At 52.4% G+C, this 22,270-nt stretch overlaps 10 protein-coding genes across 10 annotated transcripts; 5 read left to right on the forward strand and 5 right to left on the reverse strand.

The window, feature by feature from the left end:
• The first annotated feature begins 16 nt into the window (after nucleotides 1–16).
• Nucleotides 17–2,148, forward strand: PSV08DRAFT_412088 (triose-phosphate transporter family-domain-containing protein). The gene is made up of 2 exons (XM_014225275.2): nucleotides 17–500; nucleotides 558–2,148. The coding sequence occupies exons 1-2, from the start codon at nucleotides 135–137 to the stop codon at nucleotides 1,842–1,844; spliced, it is 1,653 nt and encodes a 550-aa protein (XP_014080750.1). The 5' UTR covers nucleotides 17–134; the 3' UTR covers nucleotides 1,845–2,148.
• On the reverse strand, nucleotides 1,917–3,449 carry PSV08DRAFT_329722 (ras family-domain-containing protein). Its single transcript, XM_014225276.2, has 5 exons — nucleotides 3,246–3,449; nucleotides 3,171–3,183; nucleotides 2,730–3,119; nucleotides 2,584–2,664; nucleotides 1,917–2,521 (listed from the first exon to the last, which is right to left on the reverse strand). Exons 1-5 carry the CDS (start codon nucleotides 3,264–3,266, stop codon nucleotides 2,391–2,393), a joined length of 636 nt encoding a protein of 211 aa, XP_014080751.1. The 5' UTR covers nucleotides 3,267–3,449; the 3' UTR covers nucleotides 1,917–2,390.
• Nucleotides 3,450–3,826: 377 nt separating this feature from the next.
• On the forward strand, nucleotides 3,827–7,590 carry PSV08DRAFT_209034 (uncharacterized protein). The gene is made up of 7 exons (XM_014225277.1): nucleotides 3,827–4,078; nucleotides 4,244–4,593; nucleotides 4,633–4,961; nucleotides 5,058–5,780; nucleotides 5,946–6,581; nucleotides 6,630–7,048; nucleotides 7,108–7,590. Exons 1-7 carry the CDS (start codon nucleotides 3,873–3,875, stop codon nucleotides 7,508–7,510), a joined length of 3,066 nt encoding a protein of 1,021 aa, XP_014080752.1. The 5' UTR covers nucleotides 3,827–3,872; the 3' UTR covers nucleotides 7,511–7,590.
• A 543-nt stretch (nucleotides 7,591–8,133) lies between these two features.
• On the reverse strand, nucleotides 8,134–9,720 carry PSV08DRAFT_229768 (uncharacterized protein; the record flags this gene model as incomplete). The annotated part of the gene is made up of 2 exons (XM_014225278.1): nucleotides 8,134–9,387; nucleotides 9,550–9,720. The coding sequence occupies 2 exons, from the start codon at nucleotides 9,718–9,720 to the stop codon at nucleotides 8,320–8,322; spliced, it is 1,239 nt and encodes a 412-aa protein (XP_014080753.1). The 3' UTR covers nucleotides 8,134–8,319.
• Nucleotides 9,721–9,835: 115 nt separating this feature from the next.
• On the forward strand, nucleotides 9,836–13,076 carry PSV08DRAFT_412092 (uncharacterized protein; the record flags this gene model as incomplete). The annotated part of the gene is made up of 3 exons (XM_066093923.1): nucleotides 9,836–10,039; nucleotides 10,897–11,728; nucleotides 11,779–13,076. 3 exons carry the CDS (start codon nucleotides 9,836–9,838, stop codon nucleotides 12,834–12,836), a joined length of 2,094 nt encoding a protein of 697 aa, XP_065948225.1. The 3' UTR covers nucleotides 12,837–13,076.
• An 83-nt stretch (nucleotides 13,077–13,159) lies between these two features.
• Nucleotides 13,160–14,246, forward strand: PSV08DRAFT_374009 (uncharacterized protein; the record flags this gene model as incomplete). The annotated part of the gene is made up of 2 exons (XM_014225281.1): nucleotides 13,160–13,351; nucleotides 13,410–14,246. The coding sequence occupies 2 exons, from the start codon at nucleotides 13,160–13,162 to the stop codon at nucleotides 14,244–14,246; spliced, it is 1,029 nt and encodes a 342-aa protein (XP_014080756.1).
• A 908-nt stretch (nucleotides 14,247–15,154) lies between these two features.
• On the reverse strand, nucleotides 15,155–16,763 carry PSV08DRAFT_187896 (carbohydrate-binding module family 50 protein; the record flags this gene model as incomplete). The annotated part of the gene is made up of 4 exons (XM_066091970.1): nucleotides 15,155–15,562; nucleotides 15,626–16,135; nucleotides 16,201–16,491; nucleotides 16,545–16,763. 4 exons carry the CDS (start codon nucleotides 16,761–16,763, stop codon nucleotides 15,155–15,157), a joined length of 1,428 nt encoding a protein of 475 aa, XP_065948226.1.
• A 1,319-nt stretch (nucleotides 16,764–18,082) lies between these two features.
• On the reverse strand, nucleotides 18,083–19,087 carry PSV08DRAFT_209044 (WSC domain-containing protein). Its single transcript, XM_014225283.2, has 2 exons — nucleotides 18,856–19,087; nucleotides 18,083–18,795 (listed from the first exon to the last, which is right to left on the reverse strand). Exons 1-2 carry the CDS (start codon nucleotides 19,016–19,018, stop codon nucleotides 18,158–18,160), a joined length of 801 nt encoding a protein of 266 aa, XP_014080758.1. The 5' UTR covers nucleotides 19,019–19,087; the 3' UTR covers nucleotides 18,083–18,157.
• A 585-nt stretch (nucleotides 19,088–19,672) lies between these two features.
• Nucleotides 19,673–20,515, forward strand: PSV08DRAFT_380639 (uncharacterized protein). The gene has a single exon (XM_014225284.2). It carries the CDS (start codon nucleotides 19,816–19,818, stop codon nucleotides 20,479–20,481), a length of 666 nt encoding a protein of 221 aa, XP_014080759.1. The 5' UTR covers nucleotides 19,673–19,815; the 3' UTR covers nucleotides 20,482–20,515.
• Nucleotides 20,516–20,631: 116 nt separating this feature from the next.
• PSV08DRAFT_251177 (uncharacterized protein) lies at nucleotides 20,632–21,832 on the reverse strand (the record flags this gene model as incomplete). Its single annotated transcript, XM_066092437.1, has 6 exons — nucleotides 20,632–20,835; nucleotides 20,925–20,935; nucleotides 20,995–21,105; nucleotides 21,167–21,237; nucleotides 21,301–21,560; nucleotides 21,626–21,832. 6 exons carry the CDS (start codon nucleotides 21,830–21,832, stop codon nucleotides 20,632–20,634), a joined length of 864 nt encoding a protein of 287 aa, XP_065948227.1.
• Nucleotides 21,833–22,270: the final 438 nt, after the last annotated feature.

The raw sequence follows: 22,270 nt of genomic DNA on the forward strand, positions 1-22,270 counted from the left end.
CGTGTAATCGGCATTGCACTCCCTGTAGACTGTAACCCGACGCTTGATTCTCTCTCACCACCCATGGCGTAACGAACTCTTTCACGATAAACCCCCCCTCACTCCCCTCGACGACGCTTTGCTCCACAGTCGCCATGTCGCCACCGTCGGCGCGGGACCCCAGTCCCAATGCTACCTTTAAATTTCCCGCCTTCCAACCCGATCTCATGCCTACGCCCGAGGAAGACCATGGCTATGGCCTCAGCTCGTCGCGGTCCGCTAGTCCCAACCCTGCAGCTCAAGCCAACGGCAGTACGATGCCCACAGATAGGTGGCAACCGCGCAAAGAGGCGAGGTTTGGTGGAGTGAATGCCTCGACGTCGGGCCCCTCGACCAGACACGGGCGCCAGAAGAGCTTGAGCGAGGCCTTCAAGACGATACGCACGCGCAAGGGCAGCGTCAGCCAGAATGCCCACGAGATTGCCGACGCGCTCAAGGCACCGCTCTCACCAAAGCTCATTGTATGCTTTCCCCACGCATAGAGGGTACACATGACGCAACGCTAACTCGGGGCGCAGTTGCTGTGTGGCGCCTGGTACATGACGTCCATCTTCACAAATATGTCCTCCAAAGCCATTCTCACCGCGCTACCCAAACCTATTACCCTCACGACTGTGCAGTTTGCGTTTGTATCTGGCTGGTGTCTGATACTCGGTATGCTAGCCAGGAAGTTTCCGCGCTTGAAACAGGCAATGCCCTTTTTGAAATATGGAATCCGCCCGCCCTCTAGGGAGCTGGTTATGGCCACACTGCCCCTGACGTGCTTTCAAATTGGTGGGCATATACTGAGCGCCGATGCTACGTCGAGAATACCTGTCTCGCTTGTGCACACTATAAAGGGACTTTCGCCACTCCTGACTGTTATGGCATACAGTATCTTTTTCAAGATTCAGTACTCACTCCCTACATATCTTTCGCTGATACCTCTCACTCTGGGCGTAGTACTAGCATGCTCAGCAGATTTCAACGCCAACTTTATCGGCCTAGTTTCCGCCTTCGCTAGTGCCATTCTCTTCGTCGTACAGAACATTGTCTCGAAGCAAATCTTCAACGATGCCGCAGCCGCTGAGAAAGATGGGCTCCCACCCAACCGATTTACCAAGCCGGACAAGCTCAATCTACTCTGCTACTCCTCCGGACTTGCGTTTCTCTTTACCCTCCCGCTGTGGTTGTGGTCCGAAGGATTCACACTCATCTTTGACTTTTTGCACGATGCCTCGATTGAATTATCAAATCACCCGGGCGCTCTTGACCACGGACGACTATTCATTGAGTTTCTATTCAACGGAACATTCCACTTTGGACAAAACATAGTAGCCTTTGTGCTACTATCCATGGTTTCCCCCGTCACATACTCCGTCGCAAGTCTCATCAAGCGCGTCTTCGTTATTGTCTTCGCCATTGTCTGGTTCGGGAAACCAATGACTAAAATACAAGCATTCGGCTTCGTACTCACCTTCCTCGGCCTGTACCTCTACGACCGCACGCACGATGCCGCAAAGGCGGACAAGCGCGCAAAAGCGCTCAAGTCCAAAGACCATGGTACCCTACTCCCGCTTGCAACCGATGTCAAGTCTCGAGCGGCATTCACGGCTAGTCCGTCGACCATGTCGGGAACGGGAATGTATCCCATGGCAGGCATTTCCGAGTCGAGAGACGAGAAGAGAGATGATAGCCTGGGCGGGGCGGCATATAGGCGAACGTCGGAGCAAAGTGGACAGTACCTGCCTCCTGGGACAAAAGCAGAAGAGACATGGCGACCTAATGACATCAATGGTAGTAGAAAGAGTATAGGCGTTTCATGAGCATGATGAGCATACCCAAACCAATAGACATTCTGCATTTCTCCCCTTTAGGAGAAGAATATATCTCTTCAATTAGTGATTGTGACATTTATATTCCTCCACAAGTAGCGATTGTGACATAGTATGTTGTTTGTGGAATCCGCAAGAGAAAAAAAAAGAATCTAACATGAAGTGTCATTGCATAAGACGTTAGATACACATCAGTCAATTCCATTATCGTCTTCCGCGTCCAAACATGATAAGAACATGGCCTTGCGGCAGGCAAAACCAACCATCGAGACCCCTTCCTTCCCCCCAAGACACCTTTAACCGAACAGAAAGCAAGCAGAGACACAAAGCACATGTAAAAAGCGAGGGACTTCCTGGACGCCAATTGGAGGGCATTTGCGTGACTCGTGTAGCACATTGCATTCATGGTATCGCCCGCCGTGGGAGCGCACCGTCCTTGTCCCGGTCAAAACAACATGCGCAGCGCAGAAGCAGCCAGGGCCAGGGCCAGAGACAGTGTGGGCGGAGCATTGCTGTTTGGGCTGGTAGGTTGCTCGTCTAGCAGCATCCCTTCTTCTGCTCTGCGTCGGCCGACTTGCTGATTTCGAGCACCTTGCGGTCGTTTCCAAGGACGGGACCACTGCCTTCGCCCTGGTCAAGAGCTTTGCTTGAGACGATGCGGTAGATTTCTGGGAGTCGGGTTAGTGGCAATGCTTCTCGGAGCTACTTACTTGGTGGGGGGAGCGCCTACCTGTGAGAATGTTCTGGAAAGCAAGCTCGACGTTGCTAGCGTCCAAGGCAGACGTTTCAATGAAGGAAAGGTTGTTCTCGCCTAGAGATAGTGGTTAGTATAAATGTGAGTGAGGAGCCAAAAAGCCGCATGTTAGGTATACGCACTCGCAAACTGCTTGGCCTCCTCAGTTGGCACTGCCCGCAGATGCCTCAAATCGCTCTTGTTACCGACGAGCATAATAACAATGTTGGAGTCGGCATGGTCGCGCAGCTCCTTGAGCCACCTGGTGACGTTTTCGTATGTCTGGTGCTTGCTGATGTCGTAGACGAGCAGAGCGCCGACTGCGCCACGGTAGTATGCGGACGTGATGGCGCGGTAACGCTCCTGGCCAGCAGTATCCCAAATCTGGGCCTTGATCGTCTTGGCGTCGACTTGAATGGAACGGGTGGCAAACTCGACACCGATGGTCGACTTTGAGTCGAGGTTGAACTCGTTGCGCGTGAAACGGCTCAAAAGGTTGGATTTACCGACGCCAGAGTCTCCGATGAGCACCACTGCGGGGGTTAGCGGGGCAGTCTAAGGGCGATGACGGGGCCTGGAGGTACCCTTGAAGAGGAACTGTGTAGGCGGGCAGTCAGCAGATGCGGCAGACGGTCGACTGCAGGCGGACGGGCACTCACGTCATATTCGTCGTTGGCCATTATGACCGTGGGCGGGGAGGAAGATGGGGTGGGCGGTTGGGCGGCTGGGCGGACAAGAGGGATTTGGTGGTGAGGTGGTCGAGGAGACTAGCAGGCAGAGCCGAGAGGGCGTCGCAGAAAGCAGGACAGGCTAGGCAGGAGAGGCGTGTGTTTTGGGGCCGGTGGTGGTGGACAGGTGCTTGTATCTCGCTGCCTCCTGGAGTTGCTCCACCAAGCACCAGCCAGCGCCCTCTCCCAGCGAACGAGCGAGCCCGAGCCCATGCCTGTCTTAGGTAAGCGAGCCGCTAGTGACATGCCCGACCTTCACCTTCCCCATGCACTTACGTAGTCCATTCCGTGCATGCAACGCAGGGGCTCTCGGTTGTGCCTGTCTGGTACTGGCTTTGTTTGATTTGCTTGTCTTGTCCACCTCATCGCTCAGCGCCCAAACCGCCACACAGATAGTCTCTCGCTTTCTCTCTCCGCGTGCCCACTGCCGCTGCACCTTGCACGGGACCGCGTGCTCTATTTAGTGCCGGCCCAATTGCACCCACACAGCCATCACCTGCCTGCCGCTTCAGCATTTCATAGTTGGCGCCCCCCACCAATCAGGAGCCCGCTCGCCACATGTCTCCACACCCCGATACACACTTGGACGCCGACGACATTTCCATCACATCGACGGTCGAGGGCGAGCCCGCTGACGACGCAGTCTACGCAGTCGAGGAGATTCTGGCCGAGAAGTGGGACGTCTGGGACGATGACGATCCTTCCCAGCCCGCCTTCCGCGGTATCAAGTACCTGACCAAATGGGATGGCTATCCACTTCACGAGTGAGTTGACCATTCCGCCTTGTCGGAAGCTGGCTGACGAGTAGTGAAGATGTAAGTATTCCAAGCCTCCCTGCAAAACAAACTTGTTCAACATCTTTTGTCATGGTGGCCTGCCATGCAATCTCACCTCGCCACATCCTCGTGCATCTCCACAAGTTACTAAAGCCTCCTAGGCACTTGGGAGCCTGTATCGGCCTTTATTGTTCCTGATGATGGTGGCAACAATCCACCCGGGACACCACCATTGCTCCGAACATGGTACGATAGTAAGAAGTCTATGGGCGAACCTCACTTCTACAGGTATTGTCGAAAGAACATAGACGACTTCCATGCCGCAATTGAAACTGCAGAAACTGCCAGGGCGGCCAGAAAAGCAAAGCGCGATGAGAAGCGACAGAGGCTTGCCTTGACAAAGCAACGGTCGGCACTCTTTGTGTCGGACAGCGAAGACGAAGATGGGCGTGCTGCATCAAATCGACCGCAGAATCAGAACCTTCCACAACAAGCTACCGCCAGTACTCGCAGCTTATCATCACCCAAGCAACCTCAAATAGCGCGCAAACCACCTTTAGTGCAGTCGGATCTATCATCATCTGAGGAAGACCTAATAGATGACTCAATGATGGCTGAATTGGGTAAAATTTCGAAAAAGACGACATGCAGTTCACTTGGAACCAAGGGTTCAGCTAGTCATGGTCAATCAAGACGCAATTCATTGCAGTCACCATGCAGCCCGACTAAACGCACTGCGGCGCCTGTGAGCAAAGAACCAGTTGCAAAAGCAAATCAAACCAAGCAGGCAGCCAACAAGGAACCACAAAAACCATCTCAATCTCTAAATGATGCAGTTTCGCAGAGTAGTGAACCAGCTGCGGCGGCGCCTGTGACAGAAAAATCCCAGTCAGCTAATGAAGCTAATGCTCCTCCTCCTGCAATATCCAAACAGCAGCTAGCAAAAACTGCCAACGCAACACCAAAGGCTCGTGCCTCTGATACTTCAGTTGCTTCTGTAGAGAGGCCGGCCAACTCGGCTAGTCAGGGAAGTGCCAACAAGGCCAAACGTAGTGGTGCCATAAAGGTGGTTAATCAACCAAAGATGCAGTTGCGTAGTGAATGGACAAAGGGCCAAAAGGCATTTTCCACTTTACACTTCCGAGCAGTGGCACAAAAGCGGTCGCGTGCTGAAGGCACGCCTGATCCAGCAGCGCTCGAGATTGTAAATGGCCCGTCTGGTAGCGTCAAGCCAAAACCACCGGTCCCACATGATGATCCCTATGCTCGCCGCGAGGTTCGCCAGAGCCGTACAAGGAGTATAGAGAGCAATGATGCTCGGCGAGGGTCTAGGAGTGAGATTTTGACTGACGAGAATGTTCCTCTAGCACCCTGGGAAGTGAACAAGGTCCCACAGGTGTGTGCCGAATGGCGGCTCAGCAACAATTGTCCAAAGACTGCTCAGGCTTGCATCTTTCTGCATCGTAACAAGGACCCCGACGGACACGATTACCCTGTAGGCCATGCTGGAGGTTTAATACCCCCAAAATACCGCAGGCCACCTCTTACATGCACCCACTGGCTGTACGGGAAAACTGGCTGTTTTAAGACAGCTGACAAGTGTCACTTTGCCCACCGAAATACTGGCTGGGTACCAAACGAAAATCATCCTAGCGAGAACGCCACTCGAATCGACAAAAACATAAAACCGGTATACGGGCAAAAAAAGGGTGCATCAAAACCAGTAAAGCCACCCAATAAGCCAACAAATGGTGCCCAGAAACCAGTGAAGCCGCAGGATGAGCGAACAAATGATGCACAGAAACCAGCCAAGTCGCATAACGAGCGGACAGAAATCGCATCGAGACCAGCGAAGCCGCACAATGAGCGAACACATGGTACGCTAAAGCCAGTGAAGAGTATGGACAGGCTGGCCCCCCGGGATTTGACATGCTGGTACTGGGCCAATGATGTGTGTCGAAATACTGCGGAGAGCTGCCAGTTTCAACATTATGATACTGGAATTCCTGCTCGTGCTCCGCATCACCACATCGAATCTTCTCTTCGTCTTCTGCCAGACAGGGGCAACGATGTGTCTACAGATAAAGCGACTCTGCAAGATTCTAAAACTACTGTCGAGGCACCAAAGGAGACCCTGGCGCCTACAGACGATGATGTAACTCGTCCTCAGTCGCCTGAGGTTATAGAGCCTGCGGAGTCTGTGGAGTTTGGTGCACCCGAAGCAACGTGTGAGAAAATGCAAAAGAGGATTGAGTCAGTGTGCGATCTCAACTTTGAAGAATTATTTGGCAGTAATAATTGTGAGAGAGGGATCAAGCTAATGGACCGTCGAGCTTTCCTGGTTTACCACTCGGAAGAGCATGCGGAGGAGCTGGAGTTGATTACTCGGTGGCTGCTGATGCACCACGTCGAGGTCAGTGGTGTGCATTTTCCAGGCGGGTGGACGAAATTTCAGCAGGAAATCAAGAACGAAGGGTCTGGCGTCATTATCGTAGGTTGTTGTGCAGGATGTCAAACAGAGGTATACTAATTATGCCAGGTACACGCTGGCTTCGAGTACTTCACCGAATTACCTGGTCTGGGCGATATGCTCTGTCATGAAGTTCGTGTCTGGTCGCTTGGCATGCAGGAAGGTATCGAGTACGATCCTGCCTTGTCACTTGATCCACCCGTGTACCGCTATGGCGCGGTGGAAATCTTCCCCGTCGGCGGGCTCATCTATATTACCGACGAGGTATTTGACAGGGAACCGCAAGTCGCCTTGAAAATCATGGAGCTGTTCTTTGCGAAGATTGAAAAATTGAAGCAGTACAAGGGCCTGCCGAGTGGGGGACGCCAGGTGGAAACGGCAAATCTACTCTGGCGTCTGTGTGTCCGCCCAGAACTAATGAAGTATCTATTTGATTACTGCGAGAAGTACGCGGATCGGGTCGACAGTGGTGACGTAGAAATGCAGAGGTTTGTCTCGCCCGGCATGATTTCATCTCGCGAATCTCCAAGCTAACAGCAACAAACAGCCGTGCCCGCCTCTACACTCTTCTCGCCGAAAGCCAGTATATTGAGCAAGACCACCCCTCGGAGCCCCTCAGTCGTGTGCCCGACAAATTCCCCGTCTTATCAGAGCGGCGCATCATCGCAGACAGCGAGCCAGTGACGTACTTCAAAACAGTTAAACGCGACCCGGCCGCAGCCAATCTAAACATGATGCGCTACTTTGCGGGTTTGCACGTCGACTTGCGGCGCGACTATCGGCATTTTTTCTTGGTGCATACAGATGCCCAGGCGGGCGTTGTGCAGCAGTGGCGAGACGAGATTCAAACGATTGGCCGGGTGATGTCGCCGCGGCAGTGTGTGCAGGAGTTGGAAAAGGAGAGTCGAGTTAGCATGATTGATTTTTATGAGCGGTTCTTGGGAGAATGAAAAAGAGGGGGTGAGCATTTAGGGCGGTTGAGAGAGAAAGATAGAGAAAAAACGGTACATCAATGCAACTGGTTCTCAGACATTTTTGTTTTTTTTGTTTTTCCTTTTTTTTTCTCTAAAAAATGTTTCATTTCAAAGATGTGAATGCGTGCATTGCACAGGGAGGTTTGAAGTTTAACATGTTTTTTTCTTTTTTTCTTCTTTTTTTCATGTTTCTTGCTAGTGTGTCTTGGACAACTGCGCGTGATATAACATGCGGTATGAAACTACATGAAGCTTTATAGATACAAAGTATATGCATGGTTTATTTCCCACATATGTATTGCTGAAGAGACATGTATGTTGGGTGTAATGTATGTCTGCGAAAGGTAGTATAGGCGCTTGCTTTTAAAAGAAAACAGCAAATGGGGTATATGAGTAAGATAAGCCAGATTGCAGTAGGGCCGAGGCCTGGTATTACGCGCAAGGTGCCATTTGGTGGTCTTTGTTGTGTGTTGAGAGGAGCAGTCTCGAGTGGTGGTTCGTGAAGAACAACGCATGTCGTCGTTCATGTCGTATTATTAATTTTGATTTTTTTTGACCCGGTCGAGAGATTTGCCTCGTCACCGCTGTGGTGCTAAGACTAGGGCTGGGGCTCCGCTCTGAAACTGCAGGGAGGAATCAAGTCGGGTCCAGTGGTGGCATCCAGTGCATGTTTAGATGCGGACTAGACTGGATGTGGACTGGACCGAGACTCGTGCGCGGGTTAGGGTTGCAAAGTTGCCAAGGATTCGATCGGCAGTCACGTGACAACGAATTTTGCACCTCCATCAACCGTGAGGCCCGAATTTACGCGGCGACTCGGGGGCTGGTGCTGGGGTGAGTAGGCTATCGCGATGCATGTCTCTCATTGCCTCTGCGTAGTCATTCTCAGCAACCCTGTGTCTTTCATCAGGGCCATACATGTCGTCAATGAAGTGATGCTGTTTCGTGCTTCCAGGATGTCCATTGTCTAGTGGCCCTGCAGGCTCGTCTACCAGGGCACTAGGTACAATGTCCTCGGGGTCTAGGCCTGCGTTGCAGTCGCGGTAGTCGGGTTGGTTTGGAAACATGACCGAGTCTTTGTGTGGTCTGCGGGCGCGCTTGGGCTTGAAGGGGAAATTGCTGGGATGGATATAGTCGCCATCGGGGCTGCGAACATTTTGTAGAGCGTTGGCCTCCCTCTCCATCTCTTCCCAGGTGGCGACGAGGTTGTTGCCGTTGCGGCTGCGGCTGTCGCTCATGTCTCCAGAGAAGCTGCCCAAGCGGCTGATTCGGAAAGCGCGGAGACGATCCAGGGCGACCTTGAAATCGTCAAGAACGACCGAGTCGGTCAAGCACTTGAAGACGAAGGCGAATTTCCAGAAAGGATTGATGCCCGTAGGGCCTGGGAGAGCGAGCGCACCAGTGACAGACAAGATGTCCATTATGATGAAGATGATGCTCAGAACCATGGAGAAGAGCATGATGCCGAAGCGCGGAGAGATGCGTATGATTTCCTTGATGCTGAGCTCATACTGCGTCTTGATGACCCAGAAGAGGTAGATGGTGGTCAAGATCCACCACGGGTCGCGACAGAGAGCCTCATAGGGCCTGGTGCTGAGAAAGAGCCTGTTGACGCCGTGGAAGTAGGCAAAGTTTGCGTAAATCTCGAGGATCCAGTATGGCTGGGCAAGGATGATTGTGCCGATGAAGATGTAGCTGGTGGGTTTTGAAAAGAAGGGCTTGATCTTCATCCAGGCAATGACGTTGTGCAGCGACCACGAAGCATTGAGGAAGATGGCGGCGACGGAGAGCCACCAGGCGTGGACAGGGGAGGGGAAGAACAACCAGAAGCCTTGCCACAAGCCGAGAATGAGCTGAGTGGGTAATTGGTCAGTGGGGCGCCTTAGAAAACAAAGGGCAGGATCAAAGGGCATCAAGGACTTACTTCGAGGAGAATCAACTGGAGCAAAATGTCAGCAAGTCGGGCGAGGTATTTGGGGGAGAGGGGAGGCGCGCAGTGTTTAGCGCCGACTGACCTTGTGCAACAAGACGCCTCTGCGCATGTTTGCGAGGGTGATGAAGGCCATGATGATGAGGGAGCCGACGAGGTAGCCCTGGGCCCAGGCCTCGAGGACGAGCTCCTCGCGGTCGGTGGGCTTTGGGACGACGTGGTTCTCCTGCCAGCCCATGTCGGGAAGGGGGCTCATGGTGTTGGGGTAAAAATTTCAATCTTGGAGGCGGAAAGCCGAGGCGGAAGCCGAGGAAGAGAGGAGTGATGTCACGCGGCGTAGGGCTTCACAGATGGGGCTCAACACTTTTACCATGGCTGAGGCGGAGAGGGCGAGTCGACAGAGGGCGAGGGTGGAGGGGGGTTATGAGGGCGGGAAGGGAGTCAGGGAGCACAGGAGCAGAGCGGTGCAGTATGGCCTTGTTGTGGCGCCGCTTCTCCGCATGATTCCATGGACAGTTGGGGAGGATGGACGGCACAGAGGCTCCGGGGCCGAGTGCGCATGGTGGGCTAGTGCTGTGGGCTGGCTGGGCGGGCCAGCGCGTGCAGAGTTTTTGGCCGTGATGTGATCTTACTCGTGCCGGAGCCAGTGCTGACGGGGGCGAAGGGCGCGACAGGCCGGGCGTGTGTGTCGATGTGTTGGAGAGAGAGGGAGTGTGTGGACGTGTCGAGGGCAGCACAGGCACAGCCAGACAGGCACAGGGGCGACGGTGCGTCGAGGGTGCAGGTAGCGCACATGCATGGGTGTGGTGGTACCTGTTGTACTTTATAACACGACACGGCGCATCTTTGTATAAGTACGACTGCACAGGCCTGCTAGCCTGCTAGCCTGCTAGCCTGCTCCATCCATACTTACTTGGATGACTCTCTCTCATTCCAGCCTGGGGCGCACGGCGGATGGGCGACATGGGTTCGGTGCCAACGGCGGCGGCCTGGCCAGTCTGCTGGGATGCGGGGAGGGCAGGATTGGGCCGTGGCCAGCATGGGCATTGCTTCCCCAACCTTGGTGCAGGGCGGCCTCGCGGCTTGTACATACAGGGGCCGGGCGTGGTGTTTTTTGTTTTTTCCTTTGCGGCCACACGCATGCACTTGGTCAACGTATCTGCATATGCATGGTCCATTGCCCCTGCGTCGTTTGTGCTGGGCGAGCAGCAGCCCGCGCAGCGTCATCGCCTGCCCCGCCACACACACACCCACATACACACACCCACATACACACCCACACACACACACACCCACACACACACATTCATGTCGCCGCCCCCCGTCGCCCGCGCACTACACGGCCACTGATTGAGCATGTTCAAGAAGAAGCCCAATGCAAGTGTCGCCCGGCAAGCCCTGCATACACTCTCGCCTTATTGACAGCGCCCAGATCAAGCCCCTCGCCCCGCTCAAGTCGAGCGACCGGCGCAGGACAGCGGACCAGATCATCGCAGACTTTGCCATAGACACGCCCGCCGACGATGCCGCCGCCCTCACCGCCCTGCGACGCTCTATACTGCCCGACAATGCCCAGTCTGCCCGCTTCACCACCACGGCCGGCCCAGACCTCAGCACCGTCACGGGCACTCTCTACGTCGGCGCCCACGACGATGGCGACCAGCGCGTCCTCTGGCTCAAGCTGCGCGACCGCCTCTACCCCACCGTCTACACGCTCTGGCACAACCCCGCCATCCTTCCCCTGCTGCACACCCCGCTCTTCGTCGTCGACAAGCTCAGGCAGGGCGCCGACTTGATGACGCCCGGCCTCCAGCGAGGCCCTCCCTTCCCCAGGCATGCCACCAAAGGCGCTATTGTTGCCATTGCCAGCCTCGAGGCCCCGTCTGTGCCCATGGCCGTGGGCGAGTGCATCGTCGATGTCAGTGCTCTGGGAAGCACGCAAGGCGCAAAGGGCCATGCCGTATCCACCATCCACTGGGCAGGTGACGAGCTGTGGTCCTGGAGTGCAACAGGCAAGCCGGGCCGCAACCCCCCAGACGCCATTGACGGCTGGGACGCCGACGCATCCCACGACGCATCCCTCGCAGACCGCGCTGCTGCCATCCATCTCGACGGCGACGATGATCAAGACGGCGGCATACCACTCGGCACCACCCCCGCCGACCCTTCTCCGCCCGAAACCCAAGACGCTGTCCAGGGCGAAGACGCCCCCTCGAACCCTGATTTCATCGACACGCTCGACGACAAGGAGCTGACAACAAAAGGTACCCTCGCTGCATGCACGCCCCAGACCTGACAACTAACCATGCTCCAGAAATCGACGATGCCTTCAAAAACGCCTTTCTGTTTGGAGTGCGCTATCACATGGACCACAACAAACAACACCCCACCTATGGACTGGAATTCCCTCTGTCCCAGTCACATGTCATGTCGCAACTCGTCCAGCCCTTTCTCCCCACCTACACCCCTGCGCGGACCGCCTCTCTGCAAATCAAAAAGACTAGCTGGAAGAATCTGCGAAAGTTCCTCAAGTATCTCGACAAGCAACTCATCATCAAGTCCAAGGACCGTGACGGCAATGAGGTTGTTGTGCTCGACATTGATTTCAAAGACCGCCAGTTGGAGTCGTTTGTCCCATACAGGTTACCCAAGAAGGACGGCCCGACTGCCACGAGTACAAACGATAAGGCCGCCCCACCACCATCCGCCGACCCGTCACTCGGCCAAAAGTTAAAGCTTGTTTCTGTGCTCCGACCCAAGGAGAAATTAGCCCCTATACTCGCTGCTTCCAAAGCGGACACTCGAGGACTTTACACGCCAGCCGAGCTCAAGCAGATCCTCTTGGCATATGTCGAGGCTGAGAACCTCATTGATCAAAAGAACAAGCGTCTTGTTCGCATAAATCCCCAGCTAGCAGACGCACTGCTGGGCTCATCGGCAGCCGACAACGCGGCGCTCTCATCAGGAGCCATGCCTAGAGATGCCCTGGCAGAACGCATGCTCGCGGCTGCCTCTCCCTTGCACGCAATTCTTCGCAACGATGCCAGCATCGCAGACACGAAACCCAAAGCAGGCGCTCCGCCCAAGATTCAAATCATCCTCGAGACACGCAGTGGCAACAAGACAGTCACAAAGGTTCATGGCCTGGAATCTTACTATATTCCCCCTCAACCTCTAGCCGATGAACTGAGAAAGACGTGTGCAGGCAGCACCAGCATCGACAAACTGCAAGGTTCTAGTCCTAAAGCTCCTGTCATGGAAGTCATGGTCCAAGGCCCGCAAAAGGACGCCATCATCAAGGCGTTGGAGAAGCGAGGCGTCAACAAGAACTGGGTCGACGTAGTAGATAAGACAAAGGGCAAGAAAAAGTAATCCTCTCCAGCGCGAGCATTAATAAACGAACCCCCCAGTCATTTGTCCAGCCCCACACGTGGCCGAGCGATTGGACTTTTTGGGGTGGATTGTGTTATAATTAATCATTGATTTCCCTGTCCACATTGATGCGACAGCATGGACCGTCGGGACTTTAAACTCCGAGCCGAGGCTTGTGATTAGAAACGTGACAATTCAATCAGGGTGGGTCTGCTGCACTTTGTCCGACCAACGTTCTTGCATTCAAATCTCGCAATCGGTGTTTTCTTTGCTGTTGCTTTCGTTCCTTGAGGTTCTCTTCGGCTAAATCTGGTATGGTAACCATGGCGCAAACGACAGGCGTTGTCGTTGCAGGCGCGTCCATGGCAGTCCTCGTGGCGCAACCGGCATGGAGAGACGGCCTGCTGGCTGCGCTGGCTCGCTGGACAGGCTATAACGCGCCTGGTGGTTTGTGGAGGATAGCTGCGATTCTTCTTGCCTTGGGCAACCTGAAGAACCTGCCTTTTGTCTGGCATGTATGACTGTTTTTACTCTATACGAGATGCGAGCCAGCAAAACTGATCAGCCACCCAGATACGCATTTTTCGCGCCATGTTTTACCACATTTACGTCCAGCCTACGCCCATTCCTCCCCATGCCCTGTTCCAACCTATGATCTCCTCGACTCGGACCACCCTCGTCGAAACAGATTACAACTTGCACAAGTCCAACAGTACCTACTTCAGCGACATGGACGTTTCACGCACCCACCTCTTTACCGCGTTGATGCGTAACGCCATCCGAAAACAGAGTCGTCGGTCTAGCGCCAAGGTGGCTGGAGCCATGGGAGCCACAGAGGGCACATCAGGCAGGCATATCATTGCGCTAGGCGGGATAAGTTGTCTGTTCAAGAGGGAGATTCCGCCTTATCAAAAATTTGAAATGTGGACCAGGCTACTCTGCTGGGACAGGAAATGGTTCTACCTCGTTACTCATCTCGTCAAGCCCGGCGTAGCTCAGCCAGAGAGCTGGACACTGCAGCCTTGGAAGAAGTCAAGAAGCCGCTCTGCAAATGTTGATGCGGAAAAGTTGAAAGGCGCAGTTTACGCGACTGCACTTGCCAAGTATGTCATTAAGCGTGGTAGAATCACAGTCCCGCCAGAGCAGGCCCTCATAGACTCTGAAATGGTCCCATTGAAACCAGAGGGATGGGAATACCACGGTCCCACCACGCCTGAAGAAAACGAGCAAAACGAAACTAGCTTACCCAAGGTCGTCCAGCCAGACGAATGGAACTGGGATGTCATCGAGGCAGAGCGACTGCGCGGGCTGGAAATTGCAAGCAAATTTGCCGCCATGGACGGTCTGCACGATTTCTTCGACGGCGGTAAAGAAGGCGTACTAGGCGAGTACGCGGGTCTTCTCTTCTAAATCCGAACACTCAAGACATTTGGACGGAGTAGTTGCTGGATTAGGAAAGAAATGTGGGGGGGGGAGGGGGGGAGTTCAAAGAGCCGATCAAGACGGACAGATAACAATGTGCAAGAAGGGGAACGAGACCAAGCAACAGCAACTAATCACCCACAGCCTTTGGTTTTTTGGGGACAATAGAATGCGAAATTTTCATACATTGAGTGCCTACACACGCGCACAAAACACTATGGGCTACAACTGCGTAGGCGCTCTGGGGAGTTTAATACCCTAAGTACACTTAGATATGCATATTGGTCATACATAGAAACTAGATTGTTTTTTTCCTTCCTTCGTCATTATTCTCCAATTACTACTGTTATTTCCTATTTGCCCCCAAAAAAAGAAGGGCTCCACTAAAACCTACTAGGTTTTAAGCGATACAGGGGGGGGGGGGTTGTTGGCGGGGACGCGCGCGGATATGTCGTCTAATTAAGCGAGCATAAGTACGATTAGCGAAGGACATGGGTGCGTGGGTGGGTTGATGACACTTGCTTTATTAGGATTGATACATATATTCGCTAAAGATTCGGTGGTTTGTGCTTAATCCAGATTGCAACCAAAACCCCCCAAAAAAGCGTAGGAGCACTAACATGTCACAATTTGGAAAGTCTGCACCTTGTACCTTTTTTTTTTTTTTTTTTTTTTTTTTTTTTTTTTTTTTTTACCTTCCAAAATGGTTGATTTTGCCAAAACGGAGGGGGGTTAATCATGCAAGATTTATTTACATTTTTTTTTTAAAAAAAAAAGAACCCGTTATCTACATTATATACATATATGCGTTGACAAGAGAGAGAATTTCTCATCGGCGCCCCTCCCCCAAGGCAAACGAAAAGAAAAAAAAATCTCTCAGTCTCTCTGTTTTTTTCTCAAACACCGACGCAGAAATACGTATTAGCCCACATTGTCCTGCAATCGGAGCCGACGCCGGGATTCCACTTGACAAAGTCGGCGAGGCTGATTTTGTTGTAGCTGGTAAGCTGGCTGCAGACGACGCCCTGTGCTGCGTAATGAAACTTTTTGCAATTCGAGACCATGCCTGGTTGGGTGGGCTGGGGGGTCTGGATGGGGTTGGCTGCGCTGGTGGTAGGTGTTGGCGACGAGACACCTCCGATGACGCCAACGCAGACGTTGACATTGGCCCACATGCCGGAGCAGTCGTCGTTGACGGTGGGGTTCCATTTGACGAAGTCCTCGCGGGTGATTTTCTGGTAGCTGATTACCTGGCTGCATACTACGCCCTGGTTGATGAAGTGGAATTTGTTGCAGTTTGTGACCTGAGTGACCACGTCAGTGTTTTATGTCTCGCATGTGGTTTTGTACATGGAACGTTTTCTCACCATGCCTGGTTGTGTTGGCTGAGGCGTTTGGATTCCGTTTCCTGGGGTGGTGGTGGTGGTGCTGGGCTTGGGTGTAGTTGTTGTGGCACCAATGACGCGGACGCATACGTTTACTAGTTTCTGCAGACCTGTGCAATCGGCGTTGACTGATGGATTCCATCGGTAAAGATCCTCCATTGAAATCTTCTGGTAGCTGAGGACCTGGCTACAGACAGTGTTGGGGCCGATGTAATGGAAGACGGCACAATTGGAAACAATGCCTGGCTGGGTTGGTAGAGGGGTCTCTACGCCGTTGTTACCCTTAGTGGCGGTGGGGGTAGGCGTTGGTGTAGGCGTGGAGCCGCCGATGACACCGACGCAGACGTTTACCAACTTCTGCAGTCCGGTACAATCTGCGTTGACTGATGGATTCCATCGGTAAAGATCTTCCATTGAAATCTTCTGGTAGCTGAGGACCTGGCTACAGACAGTATTGGGGCCGATGTAGTGGAATTTGTTGCAGTTTGAAACCTGAGAGATTCGTAGGTACCAAGTTAGCGAATGTGTCATATGCATTTCATACATGTATCTCTTACCATGCCGGGCTGGGTGGGCTGAGGAGTTTCCACTCCATTTCCGGCGCTTGTGGTTGTGGTCGTTAATGGTGGCGTTGACTTGCTTGCAGAACTTGTGATTACAGGCTGTGACGAGGTTGTGAATGTCGAGGGCGTGGGCACAGCTGACGATTGTACAGATGAAGTAGAACTCGAAGCTGGAGCTGGAGCTGGAGCTGGAGCTGGATCAGAGGCTGCCGGCTCATCGGCGGTCTCAACACAGTACGACTTTCCGACAACCAGGTTGCCACAGTCTGCGTTTACAGAAGGGTTCTATATGTCTTGTCAGCGCGTTTGCAAGCACAGAGAGGCTGCGGAGTTCTTACCCATCGACGAAACTCCTCAAGGTTGATGTAGTTGGCCTCAAGCATATCCACACATGATCCGACAGACTCGTAGTCGAGCCACCAAACGCAGTACTTGGTAGTGTCATCCGCATAAGGCAATGCTGGAAACCGTCCATCGCGAGGCAAGATGCGGGCTGTTGACACGACTCCCTGGAAGAAACCGCCGATCAAGAGAAGACTGGCAGTTAGAGACAACATGGCTGCGAATGCACGAGTGGGCAGAAAAAAAAATGAATGAATGCCTAGAGATTGGTCTTCAGAATGGACACATCTTCTTATATGCAACCGAAGCATGCCTCGCTAAAGGCACAAGCTGGATGAATATGCGCCGCCGAGGTTGAGTCCAAGTCTGGCAGCCTTAGACTAGCGTGTATAGTCACTACAAGGAGTGAATTGCTCTCTTGCTCTGCACAGTATACGGACGGATCATTTGACCGGGTCTGAATTTTTCTATCAGCAGGGCTACGAAGCACCTATGCGGGTGCTATTCTTAGGCCACTACTCTTTGCACCTCGCTTGAGCTCTCGCCAACCGAGAAACTATTGTTTGTGGTAGAAGCAGCAAAGCGCATCTCGAGTCAGCGTCGTACATGCGAGTCTGATGGTGTCGTGCCGTGAAGATATTCAGACAGTGATCCTTTGTGGTAGTTACCAGCGCACGTATACTACGTCTATTTCGTAGCTCCTTGGCATACTAGTCATAATTATGGTCTAGGCTAGGTCCATGCATAATAAAATGAGCCACTGTGGGAGGTGAAATTTCTGTACTGCAGGATTGCGGCACAGTTAAGTGGCGTGGTGAAAGACCCTGGGAAAGCTTTGACCCCGGCGCCTTGCATTTTGCCGGTAGTAAGTAGACCTAGTAGCCGAGGCCACTTACTGCTTGTCGCCATCCACGACGGAAATGAAGACTAATTATAGCGAGGTCCAAATTCAGGCATCTCTTTGCAAACTGGAATTCTGCATGGACTCAGCGTGCGTTCGTGCGACAACCCTGTCTATTTCGTTCGTAGCCGGCACTAGGCAGTACCCGTATGAAGGGCCGTGCTGTGAACATCGGGATGTAATTATATACACACTAACACTAAATGGGCGGTAAGATGACAGACATTCAAATCAAGCTTAGTTCATTTGCCCTTCAATTTAGGCTGCAACATGTTTCCCTCGACTGCACGTACTTGAGTCTTGTCGGCATTCACTGTCCAAGCTTTTTATGCTGATGCCAAGCAAGTCCCCTTCCCTAACGCCAAGGAATACGATATTATCTAGCGGTACTTGATTAATAACAGGGGAGAATCTAGGCAGCACAGTTAGGACTATAGAATGCGAAGAAGGTAAAATGTTTGCAATGCGAGTGTTTTGCCTATTGTACCGTGGGGAATGATCCTAGTTGCGGTTCACTCTTTTACTAGGAAGGCAGTAAGGACTATCTGTAGGGAGGTGGAGTCTGATTTCACTGACGCATGCTCTTCGGTACATGCGATAGCAAGGAGATAAGCAAGTAGTCACTCTAACTCTACACAAGCAATCACCGAATATCATATTAGAAGTATATCTACATCAACCAAGAACACCCGCCGAAACAGCGTGAGCCTAAAAGCCCATCCCAAAGAGAGCTCTGTTCTTTATGGCGCCGTTGCTAGCCGTAGCGGCCTGGATACTCGCGCTCTTAGTGACAGTGTTTGTGACACTCGCGCTCTTAGTGGCAGTGTTTGTGACACTCGCACTCTTAGCGGTAGTGGTGGCTGGCGCAGTGTTCTCCAATGCCTCGAAAACATTGACAAGGCCCTTGCCTCCACACATGTCTGCCTTGTTACCAGTGCAAGGAGCGTTGCAGTCGGTCTGATTCTTTGTCCACTCGCCGTTTACGTAGCTGCCGCACAAACACTGATTGCCTTCCTGTACACCTGCGAACTTAAAGGCGCGGCGATAGCAACTGTTCTTGCACTTGGGAATAGTTAGAGATGCGTCTCCATTTGCATTTGTGTTCAGCTGGAGGAGCGGGTGGGTCGGATTCTGAGTGTAGCATCCCAGGGCGTCCCAGGCGGTAGGGGAAGGCGCGAGAGAAAAACTTGTGCTCTTCGTAGTGGTGGTGGTCACCGTCGAGGAGGTTGTCGTTGGTTCCCAGGCGTCCAGTTTTGTTTGCGTCATGACGCAGTAGGATTGCCGACGCCAGCTGCTGCAATCAGGGCCAACTGAAGGGTTCCATTCGTAAAACTCTGCTGCTGTGACTGTGTAGTAAGTTACAAGATCAGTATGGGTAAGTTGTTAGCTGGGCAAAGGGAGCTTACTGCCGACGAGCTTGCGCACGTATTCACAAGTCTTGCCTTCGCCATTATTGTACCATTCCACACAATCCTTGACCGTATCGGGGTCCCATTGGAGGAGCGGACTGCGTGTGGAGACAGCTCGCTGAGCAAGCGCTGTAAACAACAATGCTAAAGAAGTCCTCATGATGCAAGCCTGCTAACGGATAAAGTCCCAGAAAGACGAAGATGGGTTTGAGGTTAGGAAACAAGTCAGAGACAAGTCTACGGCACTCTTTGTAAAGTTAGAAAGAGGGGGAGAAGCCCAGGCTCTCGCCGATGAAACAATTTGTTTACGCTTCCCGAGTCCCTTGTGCATATCAACGCTAAGTTCTAGACCACGGGACAGCCGAGCGTTGGAAGGTGACATGGAGCGTCCTTGGGCTAGGCTGCATACCTGTGTACAAAAACGCTCATAGCTGCCGGGATTTTGGGATGCGGCACGGTCTTCGTCCGGATGTATTGACCAATCTGGAAGGCGTCGCCAAGTATCTTGAGGTGGCTTTTCTGCTTTGCTCATCTCGGTAGAAGGAAGCGCGCGCTACTGTGGAGACGCCCTTGTGCACGTGTAACAGTCGCCCCATGTTGGCACTTAGCCACCCCGGCCTCGGCCCGTATGCGTTCACGCTAGAAGTGCGGATTAACAGTATCCTGGCCCCTGCTCACCCGCACTTGCATTGGGACTTGTATCCGTCTTGGTACAGAAGCAGGTGACCCAAAATTGAGTCAAACGTTCGAAAATTCTGCCAACCGAACTTTCGCTACACCGTATCTGATCTGGATTTTTTCCATAGTATAAGGCTAAGCGCGGAGCGTCTAGCATCAAACGCATCCCTCGGTGTGACAGCCTTCCTTACCAGCTTCTTACAGCATATCGGCCCCTTTGCTGCCCACGCCTCTGCCTGCTAGCGGTAGCGCTAGCATAATCGGTTGCTATCCTACACCATGGCCACTTTTCATCCATTTCCGCGGCTTCCTCTGGAGCTCCGAGAGCAAATCTGGAAGGACACCGTCGAACCGCGCACCGTCGACGTCCGGCGTGTTGAAGATTGGCATGTCACCAGTGACGGAGTGTGGGGTCTAACACGAACCCTTTCGTCTACGCCAGTACCCGCCACACTACAGTCCTGCCGGGAAGCTCGAAACCTTGGGCTTTACGAACGAGTGTTCATGCCCAATAACCCGAGAGAAGCCGGACCTCACGACGCCGAGCAGCGCTATGTCTGGCTGAATCTCAACATTGATATGGTGGATATCGGGACTACTTATTTCAGCCTTTACAAGCATATCGCACCAGCAATCAAGCGTCTCAAGTTTAGTCGAGAGAACGGTAATGATTTTTTCTACCATACTGAAAACAAGGAGCTTGAGCAGTTTGTTAATGTGGAAGAGATTCACATAGACTGCGCAGATGGTTTCTGGATGTGGTATGGCGCTACAGATGAACATTGCTGGCCCTGCGCCATTGAAAACCTGCTATTCATTGACGCATTCGATGGTCGAGTTGCGCGTGGCTTGGAATTAGAAACCATAGGTAGAGAAACACTGATGGCCTGGCGGGTAGAAGCTACCGGCAAAGCATTCAACACTGATGACGAGTTTTCAGACTAAATCAAATATGATGTTGGCAGTAGGAAAAATAGAGCCATAATTCTACCAATGACATGCTGTTGATTACTCTAAAACCATCTCACAATACTGTAGCCCAAAGCTGAATTTTGAAGATCTTTGCTGAACTCTAACGACAACCCTCTCCTCCATCTATCGACCGCAGGCAAGCTGTTGATCCCGCTGATGTTTGAAAGAATTGATCACCTGGTCGTGGTCTCTAGCGTCCTTATTACCGCTGTACCAATCACCCAAGAATTTTCTGATCTTCTTTCCTGCATCCTTATCACCTGCCTCGAGAGCTGCTTTTTCGGTCGCCGTCCAATCGACTGTTTCCCATTTCTTGTTAGGATCAACCTAAATGTGATCTAGTAAGCAAAAAGAACTGAGTCATCGCTGCGCCAGAGCACTGAGTCCATCCAGAAATACAGGCCGCATTCACGTACCGGATTTGTGCCTACAGATTAGCATAGACTGTTAGCTACCGTCTCTCATAGACGTCTGTATCCTACGCACCTAGAGGCTCAAGTTCTATGTTCATCCCCGACAGTTTCTGGCGTGCCTCGTTGATGAGGAAAGGAGCATGGTCAGCTGCACGCGCCTTGATGACGAGTTCTCTCATCATATCTAGTCGTTCATGGCATATCAGTATGTAGTGTCGGCGCGCAGTGATGCAAATGCCACCCACCAAAATCCTTGAATAACTTCTTCGTAGCATCATCCATACCAGCAGATTTATCCCTGTACGTCCTGTCTACGCTAAACATGGATATACAGAGTTAGTGGTTACCTTACACCTCATTCAAAAGGAATTTTACTTACACTTCACCAACTTTCATGATGCACGCGTTCCATTCGAAAGTGCCCTTCACGGCTAAATGCGCACCAAAGTTTTTGACCTTGGCGGTACCCGGGGCCTGACCAGGCCGTGGCGTGAGGTATTTGTTGTATGTGTTCAAAGCTGTCGCTTCCAGATCAAGCTTGCCCCCTGACATTACGGACCATCCAGTACGGTCTCCCACCCTACCTAGATTGAATATGAACTGGTCGTATGACAGCGTCGAACCACTACTGCTTCCTGGCTAATTTTTGGTGTACCGAATAAGTCAGTCTAATTAGGAAGTATATGTATGCAGATGCGACGTACCATTCTAACCCAACTGCTACATGTCGTTGTTCTCTTAGTGATCCCTTTGTCTTTGCACTGCCAACCGATTGTTTGATCATTGTAGTCGTTGAGACTGTCGATCAAGTAGGCTTGGTATAACCACACGCGTTCGAGGCAGCCTTGATATCCGCCAGCCCATGCGGCCACGAAGAGATAGAAAAGAGTGAAAAGAAGAGAACACCTCATTTTGTGGTACTATAGAGCAGCAGCGACCGGAGTAAAGATAGTATTGAATGAATGACTGAAGATGGACGTCTCGGTGACGAGCCTGCTCCAAGTGGGAGATGGAGGACACTTAGGTATACACGCAGATGGACAGCGTCGCTTGTCGAGAATCCAGGCACATGAAGTTTACAGGGTTTCCAATAGTAGCATGCATCCTTGTCCGAGTCTTGCTAATCAAAATCCCTGAACAAACCCAATGTGGATAGCCCGATGACTTGCTCATTCTAACCACCATCCGCCATGTCTGCCGAAGCGTTGACCGGATCTAGACCCAACCATTGGAACCCTAGAGGGTACGGGATGTATCGAGAGTGGCTAGCATGCTTGCCCGTAAACAGGCAGATTAAAGTCATGTATTGAGGTTAGATCTGTGCTGCGTGATGGGCTGAATCTCCAACT

Source organism: Bipolaris maydis (assembly GCF_028858645.1).
Source record: "Bipolaris maydis strain C4 unplaced genomic scaffold PSV08scaffold_14, whole genome shotgun sequence".
Taxonomy (NCBI): Eukaryota; Fungi; Ascomycota; class Dothideomycetes; order Pleosporales; family Pleosporaceae; genus Bipolaris; species Bipolaris maydis.

Excerpts from the sequence above, each read along its gene's own strand:
- PSV08DRAFT_412088 (XM_014225275.2), top strand. The coding sequence starts at position 135 with ATGTCGCCACCGTCGGCGCGGGACCCCAGTCCCAATGCTACCTTTAAA. Across the intron at positions 501-557 it reads CGCTCTCACCAAAGCTCATT|TTGCTGTGTGGCGCCTGGTA; the intron begins GTATGCTTTCCC and ends CTCGGGGCGCAG.
- PSV08DRAFT_209034 (XM_014225277.1), top strand. The coding sequence starts at position 3,873 with ATGTCTCCACACCCCGATACACACTTGGACGCCGACGACATTTCCATC. Across the intron at positions 4,594-4,632 it reads TCCACAACAAGCTACCGCCA|CGCGCAAACCACCTTTAGTG; the intron begins GTACTCGCAGCT and ends AACCTCAAATAG. Across the intron at positions 6,582-6,629 it reads AAGGGTCTGGCGTCATTATC|GTACACGCTGGCTTCGAGTA; the intron begins GTAGGTTGTTGT and ends TAATTATGCCAG.
- PSV08DRAFT_209044 (XM_014225283.2), bottom strand. The coding sequence starts at position 19,018 with ATGAGGACTTCTTTAGCATTGTTGTTTACAGCGCTTGCTCAGCGAGCT. Across the intron at positions 18,796-18,855 it reads CGTGCGCAAGCTCGTCGGCA|TCACAGCAGCAGAGTTTTAC; the intron begins GTAAGCTCCCTT and ends CTTACTACACAG.
- PSV08DRAFT_329722 (XM_014225276.2), bottom strand. The coding sequence starts at position 3,266 with ATGGCCAACGACGAATATGAC. Across the intron at positions 2,665-2,729 it reads GGAGGCCAAGCAGTTTGCGA|GCGAGAACAACCTTTCCTTC; the intron begins GTGCGTATACCT and ends CACTATCTCTAG. Across the intron at positions 2,522-2,583 it reads TTTCCAGAACATTCTCACAG|AAATCTACCGCATCGTCTCA; the intron begins GTAGGCGCTCCC and ends CCCGACTCCCAG.
- PSV08DRAFT_380639 (XM_014225284.2), top strand. The coding sequence starts at position 19,816 with ATGGCCACTTTTCATCCATTTCCGCGGCTTCCTCTGGAGCTCCGAGAG.